Source organism: Lycium ferocissimum, chromosome 3 (assembly GCF_029784015.1).
Source record: "Lycium ferocissimum isolate CSIRO_LF1 chromosome 3, AGI_CSIRO_Lferr_CH_V1, whole genome shotgun sequence".
Classification (NCBI taxonomy): domain Eukaryota; kingdom Viridiplantae; phylum Streptophyta; class Magnoliopsida; order Solanales; family Solanaceae; genus Lycium; species Lycium ferocissimum.
The window spans coordinates 15,647,492-15,672,230 of record NC_081344.1 but is presented as its reverse complement, the minus strand read 5'-3'; the positions used below and the strand labels follow the sequence as shown (position 1 = coordinate 15,672,230).

Below are 24,739 nucleotides of genomic sequence, written 5' to 3'. Positions count from 1 at the left end.
AGATTCCGCATGACGCTTTGTTATTTCGATCCCAATAAGTGGTATCAGCGCCAATGGTTCAACGAGGTTGAAGACAGGTACAAGGTGGATTAGTACAAGATTTTTGTCTAAAAACAAAAATATATATCTGGAGCACTATTTGTGGAGGCAATTTTCAATCATATTTTCAACAATTCGGCTGCTGCATATTTTTTTTTAAAACAAAAACAACTTTTAACTCATGCTTACTTTAACGCATGAGCTCTAATTTTCAACTCATGCTTACTTTTAACGTATGAGCTCAAATTTTTAACCCTTCTTCATAATAAGCAAAGAAGGATGAAGATTATGTAAACGCTTCAAGGCTAAAAGGGAGATTTAATTTCAACCCATATTCACTTTTAACGGATGGGCTCCACTTTCAACCCGTGCTCATTTTTAACGCACAAGGCTCAAATTTTTAACCCATATCTACTTTTAACCATAATATTATCAAAGCGTTTTTATAGTTTTTTAATTGTTGTTTGATTTATGATGAAGATTATGTAAAGAAGACGGATCAATTTTTGTGAAGAAAATCTTGGCCAAAAGGGGAGATTTATAGGGTTTTTCCCTGATTTTCTTACCATATTTGAGTTTTATGTTTCTTTTGAAGGAAAGTCAAAGTAATAGCATAATTGCTTTATTTTTTCTGTTCTCTTCCATATTTGGCTAGTCCTTTTCTTGAAGGAAAAGATTTTGGACTTCTATAAATTCAAAAATCCCTCTCATACAACATAACATAAAGCAGTATCCACAATGTAGCCCTCAAATGAAGTCTTGTTTAGGGGGAGATTTTTCTCTCAATAGTTTTTATGAGTTTCTTTTATATTAGTTTTTCATATGTAGGTCAATTGACCAACCCATATCATATTATCAAAGTCGTTTTTATAGTTTTTTAATTGTTGTTTGATTTATTGTCATTCAAGATTTGCCATTATTAGCTTCCGCATGATGCCCTGTTATTTCGATCCCAAAAGGTACTTGCGGATTTATCTAGGGATTATTTCTTGAGGATTTACTTGAGGGTTATATACGTAAGAATTTACCTGGGAATTTACTTATTGCAATTTTACTTGGGGATTATTTCGTGGGAATTTACCTGGGGATTATATTTCCTAGGGAGTTACCTAAGGATTGTGTTGCTGCGATTTTACCTAGGGATAATTTCTTGGAGATTTACCTGGAAATTATATTACCTAGGGAATGAATGGAAACGATTTAAAACAACAATTTAGACATAATTATTAATAACATCATCATATTTGGTTAATTTATTTAGGGTGAAAATCTTTTATACCCCCAACTTTGCTTTAAAAGTCAAGTTTCTCCTTCAACTTTGAACTATAAACATTCTCCTCCTCACATGTCAATTAATTTTTTTTAATCCTTATTCTATAAAGTATCAACCTTAGTTTTTTTTTTCTTTTACTTCTTTAAAATCATGATTTTGTTTCTAAATCTATATAATCAAATTTACCTATAGAAAAAATAAACAATATTTTCTAGATGACAAAAGTGATTGGTTATAAGTTTATGATGTTCTGTAATGAAACAAATAAGCCAAATAAGAAAATTTTGTTTTATTAATAATATTCAAAGTTCTAATATCTATTTGGACAAGTGAAAATAACAAAGAGTGATAACTTTATAAAAATATTTCAATGCAGTACAAAAAATTATTAATAAAAATAAAGGTATATTCATAATAATTCCTAAAATATTATCTATTTATATAGTAAATAAATTTTGGATTATAATTTAGAAAATATTTCATTTATAACAATCAATATTCATTTATCCATATAAACTTTAGATAATAAGAGAGAAGTGAAACAGAAATATACACACACACATGCACGCACATAAATACAATACATAGACACATATTTAAAGCATGTTATATAAAAATAACAATAAATAAAAGTAGTGTTAGATTTTGTAACAATTCATAAAAGGATTATTCTATTTAATGTTAATGATTGGATGACCCAATAGTATAAAAAGTTACACTGATGATTTATATAACTTAAACTCAAGTTTTTTATACTAGTACGTTAAATCTCACTTATTGTGTCATAATTTCATTACACAGTCAGTGGATATAAGTTAGCAGTATTAAATCAAATCAACTAAGGACTAAAAAAATTGGCATCTAATTTATCAACCACCAGATTCCACAATGCACCAGCAACTTGCACAACACTGATCAATATGCCCAAACACCCAAGAAACATGTTGAGGCAATACATTAAGCTGTTTCTTTGAGGTTTCTTGATTGAAATCCACATGAAGCAAGGGTAAACCAGAGACAAAGGCAATGCTATACCACCCACAAAGGCAGCTAAACCTCCCAAGAATGGGAAAGCAACTGATATGTAATATGTCAATCCACCGAAGAAGAGCTTGATGCATGATCGGAGCCACCTTGGGCATGCCTTGTGCTGCCTGCTTACGTATATTCTTTCCAAGTTGTCGAATACAGGCATGGCGTAGATTTGGAATGCGCATATGCATTGGATCACTACCATCATGTATATTGTGCCTGTTAACCACTTTGGTGTGCTCGCTTGGTGGTACTTGGCAATTGCAGCCATAATTCCATTTGCAGGCATCTGCCAACATTTATAATATTGTTAGTCCATGAATCAGAGTAGTCCACTATTACGACAACAAGTTAGATATGCTATATGAATCCTTATTAACCATGTCATTCTATTTAACTCACTAAAGTAGTTCAGTCATTGAAATAAATTACATACGTTGTAACTACACAAAATGCATGTACTCTCAACTCAAGTCATAATATTTTTTTTGTTGTTTAGAATTGTTTGAAAAGATCATTATTGAAATGATACTGTTTATTCTGAAAATTGTGAGTGTGTGTCACCTATAATGTAAAACAGCTGAAAAAAATAGTTAATTACCAAATTTCCATAAGCCCAATATCCTCCAATTGCCAGGGGAAATATACACACTGCGACAAAAGAGTACGATGCTATCACTCCTCTCCACATACTAGTCCTTGTAGGATGTTTTGGATTTGTCGGTAATGTCCCCTGCATAAAATTCAATACAGAAACAAAACGAAAAAAAGCTTTAGAAGCATGCAATTTTTTCAAGAATGCAATAATGATAAAGTTAGACATTTAACATTACCTGTATCTCGAGAACAACATTGTGTCCTCTGAAAGCAATAGCAATGATAGCAACACCATTTAGTACAGCACGAAATCGGGCCATTGTGGTTGTTACATTATCAGCTGGGCTGTGAGAGACTCCACTAGGCCTTCCTTTGCCAATGGAGAGTGCCCAAAGCAGAGTGAAATAGGCCACACCCAAGACTGAACCAATAAAGGACACCCAAGCTAAGGAGTGCAAATTGGGAAAGAATTGGGCAATTAAGATGGCAAGGCATACAAACAACAAGAACCATTGTGCTCCACTCAAAGATTTGTCTAGACATTTGTGATCATTCCCACACATGGCATTGTAGAAAAGTTGTAGGGTGCCTCCCCCTACTATAATAGACATGACACAAGTGCCCACTGATAGGTACATTATTGGGAATAAAGAAAGACATTTACCCAATTTTTCTCCTGAAAATGAACGGTAAACAGTTAAACATTCCATTAGTTGAAGTATCAGGACAAAAAAAAAAAAAAAACAGTGGGGGTCGATTGACAATGCACTTCAACAAGTGGTAAAGTCAATTTGTAGATATCGACTGAGAATGAACTTATAAAGTGGAAATGTCAATTCGTTTATCTTCCTATTTGTGTCGCCAAGTTTCTACTTACTCAAAGGCAATATATAAAGATCTTATGGAATTTTTTTACATTATCTCTGTTTTTGTTTTTAAATCTGACCAGAATATTTTCAGACAATAAAAAGTAATGAAACTGTAGGTTTAACCAGAATATTTTCTTAAATTTTCAGACAACAAAAAGTAATGAAACTGTAGGTTTCGGGAAAAAACGATTAATAGAAATGTTCTCCAAAAACATTCTCAAAAGATGATCAACACACACTTCTCCCAATATTGTTTTACAGTACAGCCTAATTTCAAAAAATTTCAGTAAAAAAGAATCAAATGCTGCCTTAAACTATAAATTAAGACACATAAATCTATAAATATTTCTAGAAGAAATGCTTAAGGCTCTAATCCTATATATAAGATTTAATTAATTAAGGAGCTTGAACCTGTTTGGTTATTTTCTTCAGTGAAACAAATTAAAAAAAAAAAAAGATATGAGACACTGATAGAAAGTTACTGTTGTTTAGGAGTTCAGATTTATTTTATAGTACTAAATAAAATTATATTATATCAGAATTATCAAGGACGGCTGCAGTTAGCTTCCAAGTTGATGAGAAAACGTGTTCTACATTTATACTTTTGTCCAGTTACTTGAAACATAACACAATTAAAGTTTAGTTTAACCAACCTCAAAAGAATAGAGAAACCTAACAACTCTTCCATGTCTAATGTGCTTAATTTTTTAATTTAACTTTGACATAACTGTGAAAAGAGAAAGATTAGCCGCGTTCATAACCTTAGTTGACCCCACGCTGTTAGTCTCCCATCAGTTAAAGTAAAAAAGAAAAAAAGAAAAAAAATCTAAATCAGAATTATGTGAAAGCCAGCTAAATAACCCCTATAGACAATATTCTACCAGCTAATTGACACAATTGGTAAAGAACAACTGAATTGGAAAAACAAGAAGTGACAAAGTTACAGAATCTGCTTTTACTTTTTGAATTAAAGAGTTAAATTCGGATTCTTCAGTAAGCAAGAAAAAAAGTTAGCTACTTCGTCCCCGAAATAAATAAATAAATAAATAATAAAGCAATTTTTTCTCGATCGATAGATATTTTTGTGGAATTTACCGTATTAGATCTAGGCTATAATATAAAGAGAATTGAGATTTTCTCATTTCTCCCAAAATTGACCCATAGAGGTTTTAGTCTATTAACCCCCTATGTTTTCTGCACTTTGTTCTTTGTTTAATAAGAAAGTCATCTTTCTATTCTAATTTTTTTTTTTTTTTTAAAAGAAACATAAAGAGAGGGTGAGTGAATTATATACTTCCTCTGTTCTAGTTTTATGTTACACTATTCTTTTTAGGTCAGTTTAAAAAAGAAACATCTTTTTATATTTGAAAATAATTTTACTTTAAACTTCTTATTTTTATCTTTAATGACATAATTTTATAACCACACAAATATCATGGACGCATATTACATTTAGGAATACAAGTCGCATTTTTCTTTTACACATATTTTAAAATTATATATCCAATCGAAGGAGTATTCATTTGAACTAACCGAAAGCTGCAATAGAGAGTTGCAGGTATCTGCTATAACGAGTTCCATTTACCGATTCGTGAAGATGAATTAAGAGCCACATGGTGTAGAGACGCCATGCAAATATCACCGTAAGAACCACTATCCCCCATGTCCTGCAAGAATTAACAAACATGTAATATTATAATGAATTGGATGATTGCATAAACCCTATTTATATTATCTACTTACAGTTTTGTTTTATCACACAACATCTATGATCTAGACGTTTATTATATAGAAAATAAGACATTTTTTAAAACAAATAAAGATGATATAAGAAGGCATTAATTAGTAGTAGTATTATATTTTAACATGTAGGAATGCCCTCCCCCAGCTAGCACATAATAGCCATTGATTGTGCGTATATTTCTCATTAATTAAAGAAGGGATGATGCAAGGCATATAGTATAATTCATGAGATTATAATGATAATAGAATCAAAGCCCAAACTTTAAGTATGTTTAGTCCTAAAATATTCTTCATGTCGTAAAAGTTTATTCGCACATATATAGTGTTTACATCAAATCTTTTTTTTTTTCAATTACAATTTGATTAAAAAAAAAGATGCAAATATTTTTGAGCATGTGTTCCTTTAGTTAATATTAAATATATTTTAGGAATTATATACATAATATATCGAGTTTAGTCGGATGATCATGTGTTCACGTGACCCCTTTTTTACACCTGGATTCGCCCCTGTTTATATGGTATGTTATTTGTACGTAATGGCTTACATAATTATTGCCTTCTACCTAGGGATGGGCATGGTACGGTATATACCGATTACCATATCAAAATCGAAATTTTTTATACTATGGTTTTGGTATTATGGTATTTGGTATGATATTTGCTATGCGTTTTTAAAAATTTTGGTATTGGTATTCGGATTTATAAAAAATATACCGAAATACCGAATACCATACTGAAGTATATAGTTACATATACAATTCATATATATTAATATTAAAATGCTAACAACCATATAATCTAGTATTAGCACAAAATTAATTGTTTAGATGTTAGAATTTTGACTAATTAAAACTTGATTGAAATGCTCATTTTGTCTAATTGATTTACGAAAGGGATTGCTTGTGTTTTCTTTTGAATATTTTTACATGTATTTTTACGATATTATTTTAAATGTTAGTACGTAATGGCATTTTTAATATAAATTATTGCAAAATCATAATTTTCTATTATATGAGTATATATAAGCCGAAATCGAAAAAACTATGGTTACCGATTTACTATATCGTAAAATATCAAAACCGAACTTCAAAATACCTAACTAATTTGGTACGGTAATAATATAATATTTTTAAAAATTGAAAATCAAAATTACTATTTTAAATTTTTTAATATCGTACCAGGGCTCTCCTTCCACGAAAGCATTAATAAGGAGAAGCGAGAAAACAAAAGCAAAATCTAAAGAAATGTGAAAAACATAAATAAAAAGGACGACGAAGAAATTTACAGAAGAGGACAACTCGATAAAAAGAAAGAATTAAAAGTCTAGTCACGCCACCTGATGTCAGAGATGGTGTGTAATTGTTTAAGATCATATTTTTTTTAAATTTTAAGTTGATTTAAATTATGTCACCTAAATTAGAATTGACAGAGTATATATACTCTCTCTGTTTCAATTTATGTGAAACTATTTCCTTATTAGTTCGTGTAAAAAAAATGATCTCTTTCCATATTTAGAAGCACTTTACCTTCATGCAATGATTTATAGCCACACAAAATATCTGTGAGTCATTTAGGATCACAAGTTTAAAAGTCATCTCTTCTTTCTTAAACTCTATACCCAATCAAATAAATTCATATAAATTAAAATACAGGAAATAGAGGGAGTATATATATTAGCGTGCCTTTTTGAGTATTCTATTTGGGACCTTTTGTCTTTATTTTGCAGAAAAATCTCGTCGAGGAAAAAACGAGTTTCAGTAGACCCTGCAAGACATAGAGCTTTTACTATTCACTTCTACGTAGGTTCCTCCACAGCCTGAATGGCTTCTTCTTTAAACATCACATCAAAAACATGAAAACATGAAAAAAGGGAAGATCTCTGCATACAGAAAAGTTGCAATTTCTTTAAAGTTTAAACAGACGCGCTACTATATACGGTCAATATATTTAATTATTATTGATCTGCATAAACATAATCTTGGATTACTTTTCCTTTAAGCGATGTTAAATCTATTAATTTTTCATCTAATAATAACCATGCATTAGCCCTAATAAAAACTTCCTCCATTCACATACATTTTCACTTTTAGTATATCAAGAAAAAACATTTATTTTTTTTCATATTTTACTCTTCGCATTTATTACTTATTCCTTGTATCATTTCCCAAGACTTAAGACTAAACATCTAATCGTCTTAAGTAGAGACAATTCAGAGCGAGGTATTTTGCAGAGGCACAGAAAAAATGGCGGACAAGGCAGTGACAATTAGATTAAGGAAATTCATGCCTAATCATCTTCTTGCAAGGAAACAATTCATTATCGATGTTTTGCATCCTGGAAGGGCTTATGCTTCTAAGGCTGAGTTGAAAGAGAAATTGGCAAGGATGTATGAGGTGAAAGATCCCGATGCAATCTTTGTATTCAAGTTCAGGACCCACTTTGGAGGAGGCAGGAAGCAGATGGTTTTGGAAAAATTGATCAAGATTCTGTAGAAAATGCAAAGAAATGCGAGCCAAAATATCTGCCAGTAACAGTTCCTTTAAGCCAAATGCAGAAAACGTTTTGCTCATTATTTATGTTTTTACTGGACGCTTATGAAGTATCTTTTCAATTTTGGTTGATTCACGCAACCATTTAGGGAATTAACTCGATTTATCGAAGAAAAAAAAAACTAAAACATCTGAGTATTGTAGTAAAATACCCATATCAATTATTGTTTCTTAGAAGATGTACAATCAAACTTGACAATTAAAACTTAAAGTGAACATAAGGAGTAGTAATAAGGGTCGTCTCAATAACATTGGAGGCCTAAAGTCAAACTTTACATAAAGGCTCTTTTTTTTTTTTTTTTTTAAGGAAAGATAGTCATATATATTTTTATTTAACGTCTAATTTTTTAGCTTTTTCAAATGCAAAGTCATTAATTACTATTTTATAGTCGATTTGTTCCAACAATTCCTTTTCAATTGATAATATATCTAATCCATTCAATCTCTCTGGAGACATTACTGATCTTAGATAAGATTTTATTAATTTAATTTTGAAAAACTTATTCCGGTTGAGGCAAAAATATTTATATAAAATACATTTTTAAGAAAAAAACTGGGGCTCAAGCGATTGCTTTATTGACCTTATAGTCTAGCCACTCCTGGTAGTAATAATTTCGGCTATTGAGATGAATTTTTCAACACGTAACGTAGGGGTAACTGAATACCAGATCTGCAAGTACTAAAAATCGCATGGTATTCAATAATAATATAATAACAACTTAACAGAAGATAGTACTAGACTACTAGTCAGTAGTAATAAATGTAAGTTTTTTCAAGAAAGAGGGATATTAAAGAGGTTTAATTAGTTACCATCCTAAGGACGTGAAAGCAAATGGGAGAACAAGTGCTGGAGTTCCAATACCAGAACACAGTACATGAAACGTTGCCGTATAAGCATTCCCTTTTCGTGATTCCGTTATGGGCAGCCACGTGTCTACTTCTTCTAGAACATTCGTATCATTCTTCTCCTCGCCACCATCAACCGCCATATGCGACTGAGTATCGTCAAATTGATCATTATAATCATCAAGTGGTATCACTTTTAATGAAGAAAAAGATGGCGACGACATCCTGATTTTCTGCTAGATTTAAACAGAACGAAATTAAGCTATGAAAAAATCAGTAAGAGACAATGTGTTTTTGTTTTTGTTTCAGTTTGTGAACTGATATATAATGTGTTGAAGACAATTGAATGAATGGTGTTGTGTATATATAGAGGTGTTATCACGTTAGTTTTGACGTATTTGATGACGGCAGTATGTGACGTAGACTAAGAATGGTAATCACTTCCCTGCTCACATTTCTAAATGACTTCCCTGCTTACGTTTCTATTCTCTTTTGGAAATTAAATTAAAGACGACGCCTTTGTTTACTGATTTGGACACCAGATACTATTAGAATAGTCAACATGTTTTCACGTCTTATTAATCTACTAATCCTATTAGTTTAAAAGAAGAAGAAAAAGTTAGAAACATTAATCATTTACACTTTTTGGGTCTTGCATCACTAGTTTACTTCTCCCCAATAAGATACCTACGTAGGAGTAGCTTGTAGTATAAAGAATAAAGAATAATGCTTGAACTACTGCTTACAATCATGTTTGTATGAAATGATTAAAAAGAATAAAGAATAATGTTTGAATTATTAAAAATTAAATTGAGAAATGTGTAGATCCTAAAGACAAGAAATTATTTAGTAATGGTAACAATGTTAAAAGGAAATTAAAGGGGTGTATATGTTGCAACATGTGAAAGTTCATGTTGGACTAAAACTTAAAAAATTAAAGTAAGAACACATTCTTGTTATTTAACTTAGTAGTGATTACGAGATTAAAAAAAATTATATGAAAGAAATATCTCTAGCTAGCTTTCACTAATTTGGTGTAAATATTAAACACAAATAAGTTTTCCAAAGCCTATATATTATCAAAAACAAAATGTAAAATGAGGTATACTCGAATTCATTCCCCACCAACTTTTTCGTCTTCTGATACAAAAAACAAATGACCTTAAATTATATTTGATGGCCTTAGAGTGCGGATTGATTAAGGGCCAACAAGAAATATTTTGGAAGATTTACTTCTCCTAGAATTTCATAAATTAGTCAATAATTTGTTCATTTTAAATGAAAGAAAAAGAAATAGCAATACCTAATACTCCCTCTGTTTCTATTTATGTGAACTTATTTTTTTTTTAGTCCGTGTCAAAATGAATGACTTCTTTCCTAATTTGGAAACAAATTCACTTTATGAAATGATTTACAACCACACAAATATTCAAGACTTATTTTGAATCACAAGTTTTAAAATTTTTCATTCTTTCTTAAATGTCGTGTCCAATCAAATGGATTCACATAAATTAAAACGGAGGGAGTACAATACTTGACGAACACTTCTCTTTCCTCATAAGCCAAGCAACTCATCCTCACATGCGTCAGCGACTTATTGACTACCTTTTCCCCTAATAGCCAGTTATGAGAAATTTCAATATGTAATTGTGAATCATTACGCTTTTCTCCCACTTTTTTTTTTGTTTTTTAATTTTCTTTGCGGATACATTTTAAGAACTCTGAATTTAGAGTATTAACTCAAAAAAGAAAACTCTGAATACAAAAGTACTTCTCTTATAATTGATGGTGTCTGAACCAGCTTGCACGCACCTTAATTAATTTTACGTGACACTAGCTACTTCCTACCAAGATAGGTACTGTCATAGATACTCTTGTTGGAAAACTTTATACAGTCCATACAGAATCAGAAGTAAATCAATAGGCAGCGATATAAATTTAGGAGAATAGTATGGACACTTACCTTTGATACATTGTAAGAATCAATTGAAGGGAGTCATGATTTTCTAAGTCTTGTTACTTTCTTTGTGACACTTCCTTTAATGGGGCAGAGAGGAAAAGAATTAGTAACAGACTTAGGGACAACAACCAATATATAATAGCGAGACACCTCTTCGGAAGAGACATAACTCTTCAAAGGCAACCTTTCAGAAGAGGCGTGACTCTTCAGTTATAAACCCATTAATTATAACTGAAAAGTTCATTAGGTTTCTACGAATATAAAATCCATACCTTATAACATAAGATTTATATATAGCACATAAAAATAATACTTTATTAGATCAGAAAAATGAACGTCTTTAATTGATAGCATATCTATGTACAATTATATTAAATATGTGAGTCCACTAAATAGAGAATTTCTAATAATCTTCCACTTGGACCACATATATTTCTGAAAAATTGTACATAACCAAAAAAAATTATAGTGCGCACAATTTGCTATCTCTAAGCAATTTGGTCCATTAATCATACTAATAAAGGATCAGAGCGGTTTTCGTAACATATATTCGTCACTAAACCCATCAATGGTCACAATATTAATAAAATCAATGACATAGATCAAGTATGGATGCATAACATGGAAATTGCATGTAAAATTGATCTCAGACATGCCTATTTTCAATTGGTCCTACTTTATGACTTAAATAGTCAATAAACCACTTTCTTACACTTTATGCAAAATCGCGGTAGAAAATCCATATCTTTATTTTCAGAGTTTTCAATAAACACATGAAATTCATAAATTTTATGAATTTCATAAAACTTTATTATGTAATGAGAATATTCTTGAACATGTCAAAAGCATAGATAAAACAACAAACTCCCGCTGAAGTGGCTCATCACGAAGTCCAACGACATCCATATAAGCTCAACAAAACAACAACAACAACATACCAAGTTAGATCCCACAACGTGAACATCCATATAAGCTCTTCAAATGTTGACAAAATATCATTTCAAAAGAATTAAATGTATTTGATGTGTCTTTATGCATGGAAGACCTTGCCACTTGTTAACTTTGAAGCCTAGTGGACTAATGACTATAGACAAGTGGCGAAGGACCCTCACCACTTGTCACACTTATAGACGCTACCATTGGCTATGAGTAGCTTGATGATTAGCCATCCACCTTACTCAATTTTCAGCCGAGAAGTCTCTACCACCATTTCTTCTTCATAGCTAAGCTAATCACTACTTTCTTCTACGATTATTATCTATACTAGATCACGCGTATGCCCGTCTTTGGCCGCATACGCGTACCAACACTTTAGATTATAGTGCATCTATGTGTATATAGTTGTCTTTGAATAGTGATTATATATATATATATATATATATATGTGTGTGTGTGTGTTCAAAACACGATTAATATAACATTGTAGTTTGTGCTCCGTATCTAAAACTTTATTATATTAATGTTGCTACGAATACAAAATCGCAAATTTATTAATATTTTTTAAAAGAGAAGACTTGTTTAAAAAGAAACTATTTTCTCTCTTTGAGATAAAACAATAAAGAATAATGTTTAAGCATCGCTTGATACTTTCAATTTTAATTCGATTAATTTATCGGTGTGTAAAATACTTATTATTTTTTATCAAATTTTGATTTAGATAATTCTAATTCAAATTATTAAATTAATTTTACATGTTTAAAACGAAACAAAGTAGAAATTGATTTTTTTCCTTATTCTAAAGAGTCCATTGTTATTGATTTAATTGTTTGATTTTCTAAGCATTTGTTTTTTAACATTGTTTGTTTTATTAATGTGGGATTCACATTTTTTTTTTAATGTTGCTTGATTCTGTTAATATGGGGTCTACTTTTTTTTTTTTAAAGTAGTTTGGATGTGGTGAGTTTCACTTTTTTTTCTTCCTTTTTTTATATTGCTTGGTGTTATTTAGTATGGAGCCCACCCTTTTTTTTAAGAGACAACGGACGATGAAGCATGGGTCTAAACCCATGCTTTATATAGTTTCTTTTTTATTTTTTTTTATTTTTTATATTGCTTGGTGTCGTTTAGTATGGGGCCCACCCTTTTGGACATTATTAGTTTGCATTATTTTTATGTATATAATATATATATATATATATATATATATATACTATGTTCAAAACACGATTGATATAACATTGTAATTTATGCTCCGTATCTAAAATTTTACTATATTAGTGTTTGCTAAGAATACAAAGTCTGCACTTTTTTTTGACATTATTTATTTTTTTAATATGGGATTCACTTTTTTTTTTTATATACATTGCTTGATTTTGTCAATATGGGATACTATGTTCAAAACACGATTAATATAATATTATAGTTTGTACTCCGTATTTAAAACTTTATTCTATTAGTGTTTGCTACAAATATGCATGGTGTTTAATATGGAGCCCACAATTATTTTCACATTTATTAGAGTAAGGAAAAAATGAAAAAGTAATTAAATTCTATCTTATTTTAATATATAAGTATTTTAAGTATGCATCGTACAATAATTTCATTTGCTCCCACTAATGGATTGATACGCACGCGTAACGAATCCATCATTATTGACTTAATGAGAGATACTTTGGAAATTATATGAATATTGTTTGATTTTTTTAATATGGGGTGCATTTTTTTTTTTTTTTTTGGACATTAGTGTTTACTACAAATATAAAGTCTTTTTTTTGACATTGTTTATTTTCTTAATATGGGATTCACTTTTTTTTATTTTTTTTATTTTTTTATATATTGCTTGCACAATTATTTTCACATTTATTAGAGTAAGGAAAAAATGAAAAAGTAATTAAATTCTATCTTATTTTAATATATAAGTATTTTAAGTATGTTACTGTACAATAATTTCATTTGCTCCCACTAATGGATTGATTCGCACGCGGTAATGAATCCATCATTATTGACTTAATGAGATACTTTGGAAATTATATGAATATTGTTTGATTTTTTAATATGGGATGCACTTTTTTTTTTTTTTTGACATTAGTGTTTACTACGAATACAAAGTCTTTTTTGACATTATTTTTTTTAATATGGGGTTCACTTTTTTTTTTTGATATTGCTTGATTTTGTTAATATGGGGTCCACTTTTTTTACCGTGAGTTTGAAGATGGTGGGTTTCTCTTTATTTTTTATTTTTTATATATTGCTTGATGTTGTTTAGTATGGGGTCAATATATATAGGGCCCACAATTTTTTTTTATGGGTTCGTTTTAATATGAGGCCCAAATTATTATATACTATGTTCTTAAAACACGATTGATATAACATTGTAATTTGTCCGTATTTAAAACTTTATTATATTAGTGTTACTTAATACAAAGTCCGCACTTTTTTTTTTTTTTTACATGGGATTCATTTTTTTTTTATATATATTGCTGATTTTGTCAATATACGGATACTATGTTCAATACACGATTAATATAACATTGCTTTTGTGCTTTCCGCATTTAAAACTTCATTATATTAGTGTTTGCTACGAATACGCATCGTGTTTAATATAGGCCCACATTTTTTTTTTAAAGTGTTTGTTTTTTAAATACGGATTCACTTTTTTTTTCAATATTGCTTGATTTTGTTAATATGGGGTCTACTTTTTTTTCCCATGAGTTTGGATGTGGTGGGTTCCACTTTTTTTTAATACTCGATGTTGTTTAATATGGGGCCCACAATTTTTAATACTCGATGTTGTTTAATATGGGGACAACATTTTTTTTTTTACAATTTTTTTTTTTTTAGGGCTTGATTAATATGGAGCCCAAATTTTTTTTTATTTTTTATGGGGGGTCCACAACGGACGATGAAAAAGCACCCCAACCGGTTAATTATTATATACTATGTTCAAAACACGATTGATATAACATTGTAATTTGTGCTCCGTATTTAAAACTTTATTATATTAAATAACATAAGAATACAAAGTTCGTACTTTTTTTTTTTTTTACATGGGATTCATTTTTTTTTTTTTATATATATTGCTTGATTTTGTCAATATGGGATACTATGTTCAAAACACGATTAATATAACATTGCAGTTTGTGCTCCGCATTTAAAACTTTGTCATATTAGTGTTTGCTACGAATACGCATCGTGTTTAATATAGGGCCCACATTTTTTTAATGTTGTTTGTTTTTAAATATGGGATTCACTTTTTTTTTTTCAATATTGCTTGATTGTTAATATGGGGTCTCACTTTTTTTCCCATGAGTTTGGATGTGGTGGGTTCCACTTTTTTTAATACTCGATGTTGTTTAATATGGGGCCCACAATTTTTAATACTCGATGTTGTTTAATATGGGGACAACACTTTTTTTTTTTTTAGGGCTTGATTAATATGGAGCCCAATTTTTTTATTTTATGGGGGGTCCACAACGGACGACGAAAAAGCACCCCAACCGGTGCTTCTAATATAGTAGAAATTGTAAATTCCTTCTTTCCATTTTGTTTTATTTTCAAACTTACTGGCATCATTAAATTTGCAGATTCCTGTATTCCCTAATTAATTTAGAGATGGACTTGTTTAATTCTGAAAAACATTTAATATTGTTGAAATAGTTTCTTTGGATTGTACCTAGCACGATTCAAGTCAATTTGTGTATTTTACTAAAAATATTATCATATTAATATTATATTTTCGGTACTATTATTTTGTATATTTTTTAGAAAGGCCTTCTAGTAACGTATTAATTTTGTTATGAACTATGACTTGCTCATTTGGTAAGATTGTAAAAGAATTGAGAATGTTTTGATAGTTTTCACAACTTGTTTTTTCTATGCATATAAAATACAATCCAAGATATCAAATTACATGTTCAAACACAGTTTCAAATCATGGCTTGAAATCATGATTTCAAATCATGTCCAAACGGCTCTTAAGAATAACTTTCCAATAAAAATATGTCAATAATCATTTGTTATTCAAGGTCAGTGAGATTTCGAAGTTTCCATTCTACTTATGTCATTCTGCTTATGTCATTCTGCATACGTCGTTTAGCCCCTTGTCACCACAGATAGACGCACCATCAATTATGTCATCTATTTATTTGAACTTTAGTATTTTTAACGTACAAACATTTATGTGTAGATACATTAAATTTGTAATGTACTACTCCCTCCGTTTCAATTTATATTATATAATTTAATTAAATATAGAGATTAAGAAAAAAATGAAGACTTTTGAAACTTGTGGTCTAAAACAAGTCATAGATATTTGTGTGGTTATAAATCATTTCATTAATGGTAAAAGAGAAAGTTTTAATTTAAATTATTTTTAAATATAGAAATGTATCATTCTTTTTTAGACAATCTATAAAGGAAAGTGTACCATATAAATTGGGACAAAAAAAGTAATTTTTAAAATATAATAAATTTAATGTTAAAGACCTTAAAATTTAATATGGAAATCGTTCCTATATACATATCACTGTGTGTTGTAGAATTTTAATCCAATTCGGCGCGCACCTCTGCAGACCTAACATGACCACGCATCAGACCAGACTTTGAGACATTAAGGAAAAAGAAAAAAGCTAATCACCGACTACCCGTTTGCTGATTTTCTAATTTGACTCTAGTTCTATTGATAGCTCCATGGGCAAGGATGGCGCTATAGAAGCCCAAAGACGATCGTCGTCAAGGTCACAAGCTAAGGAGATGCAAGCCAAGGTTGCTAGGCTTCAATTGGAAATCAAAAAGATGCGATCGTGGAAAAAAAGACCAAGAACGAGTCCAAGAATTATGCGGAAAGAATGGGCTAAATACTACACATATTTCATGATCCAAGTCCAAGCTCAAGAGGAGGAAGATTGGGCCCGCATGGGCCCAAAAGAGCTTAAATTCAAGCTCACATGGGGTCAAGCTTCGCAGAAAGGAATTAAATCCAACCCAAATTGGGTTGGAGAAAGTCCACGTACAAAGTGACTTTTTGGGCAACCTTCTCCTTATTCTATTAGGGAAGAAGTTTGCCAATTATTTTACATGATTTCCTAGTTTAATCCTAATTAGATTTTAGTATTTAATTATTTCCATAAAAGTAGATTCTAATCCCATTCTATTTGGGATAAGTTTCCCCTATATATAGGGGTGGATTTTGTTATTTTCATTAGACAAATATTATTATTGAGAGTTTCTCTACTTTACGCCTTTGTGTGTGGCTACTTTGGATTTATCTTGCAACCTATAAGAACGATTCTTTTAAGAGGTAGGATTAATTCGTGCTTGATATCTTTGGTTCTTATTCGTAAATTAAAGAAGGTAATTAGTCTTATACTAATTATTGTCTCTAATTTCTTCGAAATAGAGGTCTAGATCACCTTTTGATATAAGTTCTTGAATTGACTCTATTAGTATCTTAATTAGTCTTAATCCGCTAATTTTGAATACTAAGACCAATTAGGGTTCTTATCACTTAATCTTGAAATTTGGGGATTTTGTTCTTGAATTTCGCCTATCTTTATATTCTTGTCTTTAATCTTCATATTTTCGCTTCCGCATTATAATCTTGTTTTGTTCAAGTAACCCGATTCTTATCAAGTGGTATCAGAGCGGTGCTATCAAGGTTCCGTTCTTGATAATCTTGGGAGTTTCGTAAAAAAAAAAAAACGAAAATTTCTTTTTTTATTTTAATTGTAGTTGCTTAAAGGTAAGCTACATAGCAAGAAGGAAAAAAAAAACAAAAATTCTCTTTTTCTTTTAGTAGCTTAAAATAGTAAAGCTATATAGGAAAAAAAAAAATCTTGCAAATTAAGAAACTCAATAGTTATTGTGTTTCTTGTTTTTCTAACATCAAGAAGGAAAAGCCAAGAAGAGGGGAAATTTGGGATTTTTTTTTCATACAAATTAGTCTTTTTCTTGTCTCGCCAAACGCAATCCGTCTGGGAGTTGGTAATTTTTTTTCTTTCTTCTACATCTTACTTCTAAAGGATTGTACTAGTAGGGTTTATGTCACACCCCGACCTTACTAGGGTGTGATGGGCACCCGACCCTCCTCAGAGTCGAGCGAACCCTTAACGTTCGCACTACTAAAACCTGCCATTGCAAAAATTTTAAAACAACATGAAACCTTTCAAAATAGAAATCACTGAACCTTTAGTCAATCACGTAAGTTTTATCAACCAACAACATCTGAAAATACACACCCTTTAACATCTATAACTGATTTGCGCTCCTCGACACTCTAGCCGCAGGACACTGTCTGCAAAGTCTCTAGGATGTACAAATACCATGACATAAATGCCCGACTCGGCAACACTCCGAACTGAAATGGAGCTCGCCAATCCCGCGGAAACAACTCTAGCAAAGTCTTCTCTTCATCGGGTGTACCGCGTGGCATGAAAACGCGGCCCCCGAAGAAGGAGGGACGTACGGGATATGTCGGGTATGTAAAGCGATTACAAATAACAACCATAGCTCAATTTGGAAGAAAAGAAATCACAATCAAGCTCATTACTGCGTGCCCTCGCGGAGGAAAATATAAACGTATACATGGGGTCCTAGAACAACCCTTAAGTAAATAATACAAATGAACACACATTCCTTAAGCAAAGGATGCAACCTAACCCGTGTGTCGCCTCCGACATACCAATGAAATAGTCCCTTCGGACGGCCGCTTCCGCGCAATAATAATGATGGCCCCTTCGGGCATCGCCGCTTCCGCATAATGATAATGATGATAATAATAATAGTAATAATAATAATAATAATAATAATAATAATAATAATAATAATAATAGTAATAATAATAATAATAATCCCCCGGTGTGCGGTCCGGCAGATACGTCTATCCGGCCCCATCGGACACGCCGGCCCCCGACGTAAAATGATGGCCCCTTCGGGCATGCCGGTCCGACATACGTCTATCCCGGCCCCATCGGACATGCCGGCCCCGGCATCCTAATTCGGGCATGCCACTCGGGACATACGGCTATCCCGGCCCCATCGGGCATGCCACCTCGTGACATAATACTAATCCTAGTTTCACACCTTCGGGCATAATGATAATAATAATGAGATATCGCACCCCCTTCGGAGTGGTTTTGAAAAGTTTAAATAATAAAATCTCACACCCCCATCGGAGTGGTTTTAGAAAAGCCTTAGAAAATAATATATCACACCCCCTTCGGAGTGGTTTTAAGAAAGCTTTAGAAAATAATATATCACACCCCCTTCGGAGTGGTTTTAGAAAAGTTTATAAAATATCACACTCCCTTCGGAGTGGTTTTTGAAAAGTTTATAAAATATCACTTAATGGAGCCATTTATGGTAGTTTCAAGACAATTCGATTACCTTCCTGCAAGTTACGGACGTTTGAGCATTTTTCCAACAAGATATAAGTATTCTAGTTCAATCGCACTGAATGAATAGTGCTCAATTTCATAATCGAATTTCGATGAAAGGAATAACCCCGAGGCTCAAATTCAAGCCTAGTATACCTAGGACATGCCAAAAGAAGGAGAGGATAGCTTCACATACCTTACGGACGTCTTATGCTCGCTTTATCTCCAATCCCGTTTCGCCTAGAATTCGCAAATGGTTACATTTACCAGTTACTATTCATGAGACTTTCAATCTTCAACCTTAGCTTCAATACTTGTCTACCGAAATTTCGTGACAAAGACTTCCCCTGTAAACACACCATCCCGAGAATATGGCTCGGCCCAAATATCAACAACAATACCAACAAGCACATCAACAATATAAACAACCGATCCAAAACACATTCCAACATAAGTAGTCTTCCTTACTACATAGTATGTCAACTTTCAATCCAATTGCGCACATTCGGACCAACATCAACGTTTATATATTCATCCACTAATTTGAGATCATTCAAACATAAACTAAGAGCATTTCAAGCTATATATCCAATATTCAACAATTTCATCAATTTCCATATTCCACCCAAAATTCTCATATATGAAACAAAACCATTCCAACACATTTTCTACTTACTATTTCATCACTAACAACCATAATCCACCCTTAACAACTTCATTATCTTAATGCTATAAAATCACATTAAGGTGACATAATTTTCCACATTCCATTTTCATGCAAACTTAACCCATATATCCTTCCTTTATATTGAAAAGATCACAACAACACAATTAGTATGTTAAACAAAATAAACCCATCATTAGTTCATCACCACACATCCCACGGCCAACATACAATTTTCCAACTTCATCCAATTTTCGTTCAACTTTCATTTCCAATACAATTGCCATAACGACCACACTATAATACAACATAATCTTCAACTCATCTTACCTACACAACAACATACCCACACGGCCATATACATGCATATATAAATACCATGCAAACATCCGTATTTCCATGAATTCTATTCGTTTCCACGTACTACAATCTCAACAAAGTCTTTATAACCTATAAAAAAGGATTAAATCATACCTTTTTCCCTCAACTTCTTCACTCCACCAATTTGCCCAAACGACGAAACGGACGACTTATCTTCCGAAATAATTATACCACGTTGAAGAGGACCCTTGAATTAGTAGGGATACATCAAGAAAATAATTTTTTGCAACAAAATTCCCAAGGGGTAAAATTTGGAGGGTGGCCGAATCCCCTCCTTCTTGCTCTTCTTCATCTTTTTTTTTTTTTTTTGCTCTTGTCTTGAAGTAGAAGATGAATATATATATATATATAAGCCTCCAAGCATGTGAGGGGCACATGCCCTTCTCTCAATTTCTCTAGATTTTTCTTTCTTTTTCTTGAAATTAAAAGATGACTCAATTGTCATCATTTTTCATTCATTTCTTTTTCCCATTTTTTTGTCACATGGCCAATATGGCCTCTTTGGAATTTTCATGAAACTTGGGTGAAATTCCCATTTTGCCCCTCGACTTTTCTTAATATTACCATTTTGTCCCTAACCTTCCGCATTATTTCCACGGCCCATTTTGCGAATTTCTCTTCTTGCCCTTAACCTTTCACAATATTTCCATACTAATAATAGTCATAATTAATATTTATAACAACTCGTTCATTAAGATAATTTCTGAAAATGGTCTCGCCCTTAACTTTCCACGACGACTTTGGAAATTTCCAAACGTACAATTTACGGGCTATAACATCCTCCCCCCCTTTAGAACATTCGTCCTCGAATGTTCAATTGACCTCACGGGGTCTTGTAGCACTTCGAGAGGGGTTCCTTCATAAACCAACAGTTCTTCCTTTCGACTCTGCGCGCAACATAGCAAAATTTCTTACCATAAGTTTTCTCTTCACTTTGGGACGTCGATGCCTTCATATATGGGATATCATACATGTTCATACACATAGGTACATATAATTAGTATCAACTAACCCATGAATACTTCCGCACACCATTCAAGCCTATCCAAATTTCGAACCGTGACATACTTTTCATTTCTTCTTTAATCGGGCCGTCGCATGCCGCATAGCCTTTTGTGGTCTCCAATCATCTCATAGTCCGACTTCACTTAGGCCATTCTGATTTCTCATTTGTCCTTTGCAACTAAATCTTTGGAATTTCTTGCTTCCTTCCCAGGGGGTCACCCATCCTGAAATTGCTCCCGCCTGAGCACGCTTAACCTCGAATCTTTGGTGGAGTTTAGTGCCTTAATGCTGATATAATCGCGTCCACTCTCTCATATGCCCTTTTACTACATAACGGAGCCACCAAAGTTTCACAAATTCTCGAGACATTTTCGTAACACGTCCTTTCTCTTGCAATTACCGTTTTGCCCTTTTCGATTCTTAATGTTCACCTTCACTTCCATTCTCCCGACTTACATTTCCATAATACTTCAATGTTCTTACCTCATCCAACGTGCCTCGTCCGCACCGTTGTTTACCATTGTACTTTGTAACGGTTGATGTCATAGGTCGCTTTCTTTTGTCGACGTCGTCCTTTAGCTGAAATAGAAGGTTAGTACAAGGGACTTCATGTCCTATGACTGGGCTCTATCGCACGATCTTAGATATGACAGAAGGTCAACAACCTAAATGCCCCGTAGCCTCTCGTTTATAAATGTGGCGCGCAACACACCATAAACAAGACTCTCCGGACACGACTTTGCGTACAACCCCTAGGACGGACCTCGCTCCGATACCACTTTGTCACACCCCGACCTTACTAGGGGTGTGATGGGCACCCGACCCTCCTCGCAGTCGAGCGAACCCTTAACGTTCGCACTACTAAAACTCGTCATTGCGAAAATTTTTAAAAAACATGAAACTTTTCAAACAACATTCATTTAGTCAAACGTAAGTTTTTTTAACATTTACAAATTATTCGAAAATACACTTCCTTTAACATCTATAATCCATTTGCGCTCCTCGACACAACGTCTCGCAAAGTCTCTAGATGTACAAATACCATGACATAAATCGGACTCGACCGGCAACACTCCGAACCGAGATGGAGCTCGCCAATCCCGCGGAAACAACTCCTAGCAAAGTCTTCTTTCATCCGGGTGTACCGCGCGTGGCATGAAAACGCAGCCCCCCCCCGAAGAAGGAGGGTCAAGACGGGATATGTACCGGTATGTAAAGCGATTACAAATAACAACCATAGCTCAATTTGGAAGAAAAGAAATCACAATCACGCTCATTACCTGACCCTCGATTAAGGAAAATATAAACGTATACACGGGGTCCTAGAACAACCCTTAAGTAAATAATACAAATGAACACACATAATAAGTAATATAATCTAGAACACCCTCCGAAATAGTAATGAAATACATCACACGCCGCTTCCGGCGCAATAATAATGATGGCCCCTTCGGCATTGCCGCTTCCGCATAATGATAATGATGATAATAATAATAGTAATAATAATAATAATAATAATAATAATAATAATAATAATAATAATAATAATAATAATAATAATAATAATAATAATAATAATAGTAATAATAATAATAATAGCCCCCCGGCATGCGCTTCCGGCATAATAATAAAGATAGCCCCTTCGGGCGCCGCCCCCGATAATAATAAAGATAGCCCCTTCGGGGCATGCCGGTCCGACATAATAACGTCTATCCCCGGCCCCCCGGCATAATAATAAAGATACCCCCTTCGGCATAATAGTAATAATAAATTTCACACCCCCCCCCGGAGTGGTTTTAAAAATTTTACTACTAATCCAGCACTCCTTCGGGGGTTAATGATAATAATAATAAGATATCGCACCCCTTCGGAGTGGTTTTGAAAAGTTTAAATAATAAAATCTCACACCCCCATCGGAGTGGTTTTTACGCAAAAATCGGAGTGGTTTTAGAAAAGCCTTAGAAAATAATATATCACAAACGGAGTTCTTTAAAAAGCTTTAGAAAATAATATATCACACCCCTTGCCGAAGTGGTTTTAGAAAAGTTTATAAAATATCAATTATATTAGGAACATTATAAAATATCACTTAACGGAGCCATTTATGGTACATCAAGACAATTCGATTACCTTCATGCAAGTTCTAACGGACGTTTGAGCATTTTTCCAACAAGATATAAGTATTTCTAGTTCAATCGCACCGAATGAATAGTGCTCAATTTCATAATCGAATTTCGATGAAAGGAATAACCCCCGAGGCTCAAATTCAAGCCTAGTATACCTAAGACATGCCAAAGAAGGAGAGGATAGCTTCACATACCTTTCGGACGTCTTATGCTCGCTTTATCTCCAATCCCGTTTCGCCTAGAATCCGCAAATGGTTACATTTACCAATTGTACTATTCATGAGACTTTCAATTTCAATCTTGCTTCAATACTTGTCTACCGAAATTTGAAAGCACTTCCCCCTGTAAACACACCATCCCGAGAATATGGCTCGGCCCAAATATCAACAACAATACCAACAAGCACATCAACAATATAAACAACCGATCCAAAACACATTCCAACATAAGTAGTCTTCCTTACTACATAGTATGTCAACTTTCAATCCAATTGCGCACATTCGGACCAACATCAACGTTTATATATTCATCCACTAATTTGAGATCATTCAAACATAAACTAAGAGCATTTCAAGCTATATATCCAATATTCAACAATTTCATCAATTTCCATATTCCACCCAAAATTCTCATATATGAAACAAAACCATTCCAACACATTTTCTACTTACTATTTCATCACTAACAACCATAATCCACCCTTAACAACTTCATTATCTTAATGCTATAAAATCACATTAAGGTGACATAATTTTTCACATTCCATTTTCATGCAAACTTAACCCATATATCCTTCCTTTATATTGAAAAGATCACAACAACACAATTAGTATGTTAAACAAAATAAACCCATCATTAGTTCATCACCACACATCCCACGGCCAACATACAATTTTCCAACTTCATCCAATTTTCGTTCAACTTTCATTTCCAATACAATTGCCATAACGACCACACTATAATACAACATAATCTTCAACTCATCTTACCTACACAACAACATACCCACACGGCCATATACATGCATATATAAATACCATGCAAACATCCGTATTTCCATGAATTCTATTCGTTTCCACGTACTACAATCTCAACAAAGTCTTTATAACCTATAAAAAAAGGATTAAATCATACCTTTTTCCCTCAACTTCTTCACTCCACCAATTTGCCCAAACGACGAAACGGACGACTTATCTTCCGAAATAATTATACCACGTTGAAGAGGACCCTTGAATTAGTAGGGATACATCAAGAAAATAATTTTTGCAACAAAATTCCCAAGGGGTAAAATTTGGAGGGGTGGCCGAATCCTCCTTCTTGCTCTTCTTCATCTTTTTTTTTTT

At 32.6% G+C, this 24,739-nt stretch overlaps 1 protein-coding gene and 1 long non-coding RNA gene across 3 annotated transcripts; one reads left to right on the top strand and one right to left on the bottom strand.

Annotated features, from left to right (window-relative positions):
• Window positions 1-2,074: 2,074 nt before the first annotated feature.
• On the bottom strand, window positions 2,075-9,295 carry LOC132049862 (lysine histidine transporter-like 8). 2 transcript variants are annotated; one of them, XM_059440822.1, is made up of 5 exons: window positions 8,913-9,295; window positions 5,344-5,477; window positions 3,178-3,617; window positions 2,946-3,077; window positions 2,075-2,633 (listed from the first exon to the last, which is right to left on the bottom strand). In XM_059440822.1, the coding sequence occupies exons 1-5, from the start codon at window positions 9,170-9,172 to the stop codon at window positions 2,151-2,153; spliced, it is 1,449 nt and encodes a 482-aa protein (XP_059296805.1). In that variant the 5' UTR covers window positions 9,173-9,295; the 3' UTR covers window positions 2,075-2,150. The 2 variants fall into 2 exon arrangements, with proteins under 2 accessions (XP_059296805.1, XP_059296806.1); XM_059440823.1 differs by having other exon boundaries at window positions 3,178-3,362.
• Window positions 3,624-5,060, top strand: LOC132049863 (uncharacterized). The gene is made up of 2 exons (XR_009413164.1): window positions 3,624-3,926; window positions 3,983-5,060. It is a non-coding gene; the product is annotated as an uncharacterized LOC132049863 (long non-coding RNA).
• Window positions 9,296-24,739: the final 15,444 nt, after the last annotated feature.